This window comes from Engraulis encrasicolus, chromosome 11 (assembly GCF_034702125.1).
Source record: "Engraulis encrasicolus isolate BLACKSEA-1 chromosome 11, IST_EnEncr_1.0, whole genome shotgun sequence".
NCBI classification, from domain to species: Eukaryota; Metazoa; Chordata; class Actinopteri; order Clupeiformes; family Engraulidae; genus Engraulis; species Engraulis encrasicolus.
Window position 1 is genome coordinate 53,386,163 of NC_085867.1, and position 5,000 is coordinate 53,391,162.

The 5,000-nt window shown below is 46.7% G+C and overlaps 1 protein-coding gene across 1 annotated transcript in view; it reads right to left on the bottom strand.

Annotated features, from left to right (window-relative positions):
- dcc (DCC netrin 1 receptor) overlaps positions 1 to 5,000 on the bottom strand; it is a 357,856-nt gene that overhangs the window by 82,862 nt on the left and 269,994 nt on the right. The window contains exons 17-19 of the mRNA XM_063210977.1: positions 4,816 to 4,988; positions 3,336 to 3,474; positions 748 to 855 (exon numbers count right to left, since the gene is read on the bottom strand). Of these exons, the coding sequence (XP_063067047.1) occupies positions 748 to 855; positions 3,336 to 3,474; positions 4,816 to 4,988 (420 nt within the window). The remainder of the gene's footprint in view (positions 1 to 747; positions 856 to 3,335; positions 3,475 to 4,815; positions 4,989 to 5,000) is intronic.

Here is a 5,000-nt window from a genome sequence, read left to right on the forward strand (position 1 = left end):
ATGAAAAACTTCCCTCATTCTGGTTTGCGCAATACGTATGCCTACAATACCAATGACTCTGGTCTTTCATTGATGCCTTCAGACACTCACCGACCCTGTCATGAGGTACATCTTGTAGTGCTGGGTTGGACCCCCTTTGGCCTTCAGGGGTGAATTTCTCAAAACCAAAGTTGCTAACTACAGTAGCTACTTTGCTGTTTTCAATGCATTTTCCCATTGGTAACTACCGAAGTTGCTAACAGGCTAACAACTTCTCTTTTGAGAAACTCACCCCAGAACTGGCATAACTACATGCAATACTCAGGTAGAAGGTGGTTTTCCAAAAAAGGTCAATGGGTACTAAGGGGCCCAAGTTGTGCCAAGTTAATATCCCTATGCCATTACACCACCAGCCTGAATCGCTGATACAAGGCAGGGTGGATCCATATTTTTGTGATCATAATTTCTGACCGTCATTTATTATTAAATCCCCTTTCTTCCCAAATATGATGCTAGTTTTGAACTGCATCAGATCGATATGACCATGTCTGCATGCCTAAATGCATTGAATTGCCCCCATGTGATTGGCTGATGAGACATTTGCGTCCATGAGCAGTTGGAAAGGCGTGCCTAATGAAATGGCTGCTGAGTGTGTATGTGTGTATATACAATACTGTGTGTGTTGGTTCATGTCTATCTCCATTGTGTACTGTGGGTGTAAAAGTTCTGCAAATGCATGAGTATTCATTATTCAAGACTATAGCCTACCGATGATGCGGCCGTTGGCCTCCAAGGGGGGCTGCCAGCTGATGAGGACGGAGCGAGGCCTGCCCTCCCGGCTGATCACCGTCAGGTCCTTAGGGGCTGAGCTAGGAGCTGCAGGGGGTGGGAGTAGAGAAGAGAGGGGAGAGGGGAGGGGAGAGGGGAGGGGAGAGAGGAGAGAGTAGAGAGGAGGGGAGGGGAGAGAGTAGAGAGGAGGGGAGAGAGGAGAGTGGAGGGGAGAGGGTAGAGATGAGAGGAGAGAAGAGGGAGGAGAGGGGAAAGAGGATAGAGTAGAGAAGAGAGAAAAGAAGGAGAGAAGAGAGGAGAGAGGAGAGGTGAGAAAGGAGAGAGGAACGACGAGAGACGAGAGAAGACAGTTGAGAGAGGAGAGTAGAGAGGGGAGATGGAAGAGAAGAGAGAGGAGAGAGCAGAGAGGAAAGGAGAAAGAGGAATGGTGTGGTGGGGGTGAGAAGAGAAGGCGGTGTGAGATTTATGGTTACTGTTTGCATTATCATTTCACGCACGCAACAACCTTGCATATACAGCACAAAAAAAACCTGAATAGCAATAGCCAAAAACAGAGATAGATAAAAAGGAAGGGTAATTGAGGTGAGACAGACAGGGACAGAGAGAAAGTAAGTGAAAGGAAAAAATGGAAAAAGACAGAGGGAAATAGAGAGAGGAATAGGAGAGGGAGAAAGGGATGAGCAGTAAGATAGAGAAAGACAATATTTGAGGTAGAGTAATATAAATAGCAAGAGACAGAAAGAAGGAGGGCGAAAGGTAAGGGAAGGGCAAGATAGACAGAGAGAGTTTGTGAGTGTGTGTGTGTGTGTGTGTGTGTGTGTGTGTGTGTGTGTGTGTGTGTGTGTGTGTGTGTGTGTGTGTGTGTGTGTGTGTGTGTGTGTGTGTGTGTGTGTGTGTGTGTGTGTGTGTGTGTGAGTCTTTGTGAGTCCGACTGATATAAAAGAGAGCGAGAGACAGAGAGAGAGAGAGAGAGAGAGAGAGAGAGAGAGAGAGAGAGAGAATGAGTAACAGCTGGGTTTAGATTTGTGGCTCCAGTGTGGCCCTAATTCTGTCACGCTGCTCATTTGAGGGTTCAATTAAGCCCTGAATTACAGTAAGCCACAATTAAGCCGCAGGGCTGGACAGAAAATGTCGCCCTCCCCCCTCCACCCCACCCCCCCACTACCACCGTCCCCATCACTGCAACCACCAGCCACCATCTCACTACTCCTGACAAAAGGCACATTTTCTCAAGGCATGTTTCTCCCGGAAAAGTCATTTGTTCGTTCAACTCCCCCCAGGTGACGCCATGACACGCGTGCCATGATCAAAATTAGTCACATTTCCGAAATGAGAATTAATTGGATGAGGACCACCAAACCCCCTCTTCGTTCAAATAGAACACACACAGGCGCGCGTGCATACACACGCACACACACACACTCACAAATTGTACCTCACCACCACCACGTTCCTCTTTTATTCGGTCCATACTTTGAAATAGCTTCTGAAGTTACCTTTGTAGTAAGTGAGCTTAATCAAATGCCTCACGTTGTTGCGTCGTGTGTGAACACATCTGGTCAACATTAGAGGAGCTCCATTTTAAAACGTGACGCAGGCACAAAGACAACAGAGAGGTATCTGCCTAATTGTCTTATGTCTGCTTGAATACGGAGCATATGCTTTATGGTGTCTGTCTGTCGACCAACCCCTCCAGCAAAGGGAGGGGGGGAGGGGGGGTTAGTGAAATGAGGCAAGGAGAGAAAAAGTCACAGAGGCAATGGCTGGTTCAAATGTAATTGTGATAGATTACCTGTGGAGGACAGAAAGGTCGTTGTTTATTTAAGCGTAAGCACATTGGATGTAATGAGTGGCATAGAGTTTCACAGTGGGGGGTGGGTGGGTGGTTGACGTGCGGTGGGCTTGTCCTATGAGCAGGCCCCAAGACACTTCGGTCATTAGTGCTCGGCTCTTTAATTAATTGGGAAAGTCTTCGACTCAGACACACATGTACGCAGACAGAAACACAAACACAAACACAGACAGACAGAGGCTTCCCTCGGTACTTGGCCTATTCCTGTGGTGGTGGCGCAGTCTGCAGCCTTAATACGCTTCAACTTTTGGTAAAAACAAAACTTGTGTTCCTGTCTATTAATATGAATTCTGTCTTTTTCTCTTTTTTTTAAAAAAATGTTGCCGGTAATTGTTTTGAATGTCAGAGAGGTGGTGGATTTTAACGGCTCATTTGTGGGCATATTAGCCAAGCAGCGGAGCTGTGAATACATGATTTATTAAGGGAAAAGGGTGAGAGAGTGGAGCAGAAGCAGAGAGAGAGAGAGAGAGAGAGAGAGAGAGAGAGAGAGAGAGAGAGAGAGAGAGAGAGAGAGAGAGAGAGAGAGAGAGAGAGAGAGTAAGAGAGAACTAGAACGAGAACGAGAAAAAAATGTGAATGAGAAAGCGAGAGACAAAGAGAGTACAGTAAGAAACACACATATTAAGATGGAAAATATGTCCAAATAGAAAAAAAATATATAAAATGGTGCAGTTAATAGCAAAGGAATGGGACCACTACGGGTCCGACCACTCACCTGCTTCGTAGGTGGTGGCATGTGCTGTCATGCTCCACGTGCTCGACTTGTGACCTTTCGTGACCCGCACGGCAAACTCGTACACGGTGTTGGGCTTGAGGCCGGTGACCGTGTGACTCAGGGCTGTGGTGTCTGCAGACTGGAGAGAACAGAGAGGAGAGAGAAGAGGAGGACAGGACAGGTTAACTTTGGTGTCTATAGATTAGAGAGCGCACAGAGAGAGAGAGAGAGAGAGAGAGAGAGAGAGAGAGAGAGAGAGAGAGAGAGAGAGAGAGAGAGAGAGAGAGAGAGAGAAAGAAAGAAAGAGAGAGAGAGAGAGAGAGAGAGAGGAGGACAGATCAAGCTGGGTTAAGGTCACACATCACACCGTGTTAAAACAGATCGCTTGCGCACTGAGGCAAAGCGGCCAGAGGTCACTCGCAGGCCGCTAGCGGAGAAGAGAACAGACGGGGACAGAAAATGAGCTTATGTAGCGTATGCTACAAGCAAAACATTACGAGAGTACTTTTTATATTGGTGCTGAAGGCAGCTGCGTGTTTGACCTGGGCGCCGTAACAAAAGGGCACAGTGGGAGTCGTCAAAACTGGAAACTAGAAATACACCAACAGCTGGTCGCCATTACAGTCGAAAACCAAAGTTAATGTGTCCAAATGTTCAAAACTCTCCAAAACATAATTGGTGTGTATTGCACTAAAGCCTTAATTCGGTTCTGTACATATAAATGCCATCTCGCATCGTACACTGAATCAAAACAGTTTAAACATGTACAGATGTCTTGTGTAACTCAGGCCGGACTTTCACAAACAACAGAAACACAGTGACAGAAGATAGAGTGGAGAGATACTTAAAGAATCTCTGGTTACAGGTTCAGGTTTGAACCCTTACTAGCAGGAAGAGTGTGTGTAGTCTTCCGACACCTTCATTCATGGCTGAAGTGTCGTTTAGTGAGGCACCTGACCCCATACCCTCCAAGAATTCAATTTAATCAATAACCTGCACCGAAATAACTGAAGGTCACTTTGGATAAAAGTGTCAGCCAACTGTAATGGGATGCAAATACCTTGACCTTGGCATTTGTTGGAGTGGCAGATACCAATACCATCTCACATCGGAGGCTGAATCAAGATAGTTTAAACAAATGGAGATTCCTTCGGCCAAACCTACCTTGACCGTGCCACTGGTGGAGTGGCTAGTTTTCCATTTGACGGAGTAGACCTGAGCTACTGTACCATAATCACTGCAAGTCGTTTTGGATGAACATGTCAGTTGACTGTAATGCAATGTAACTGGAAGTTCAATCAAAACTATTACATGAATAAAAGCAGTCTAAACGAATATGCTTGTGCAACTCAGGCCAAAACTTTTTCCACCGGTGGAGAGGCCAAACTTCCACTTGACTTGACAGATCAGACTTGTACCATAAAAAGCTGCGTTGGATAAATGTGTGGGCTAATGTAGCGTAATATAATAGCTACAATACCTTAAACTTGCCGCTGGTGGAGTGGCTGGTCTTCCACTTGACGGAGTAGTAGCGGACCTCGGAGGCCTTCTGGTTCTTGGTCATGGAGTTGTCGGCCCAGCTGACCCGCACGGAGTCGGAGGTGAGGGCCACGGCCTGCACACCTACTGGGGGGATCATGGGGGTGGAGGTATCTGGGATGGGAG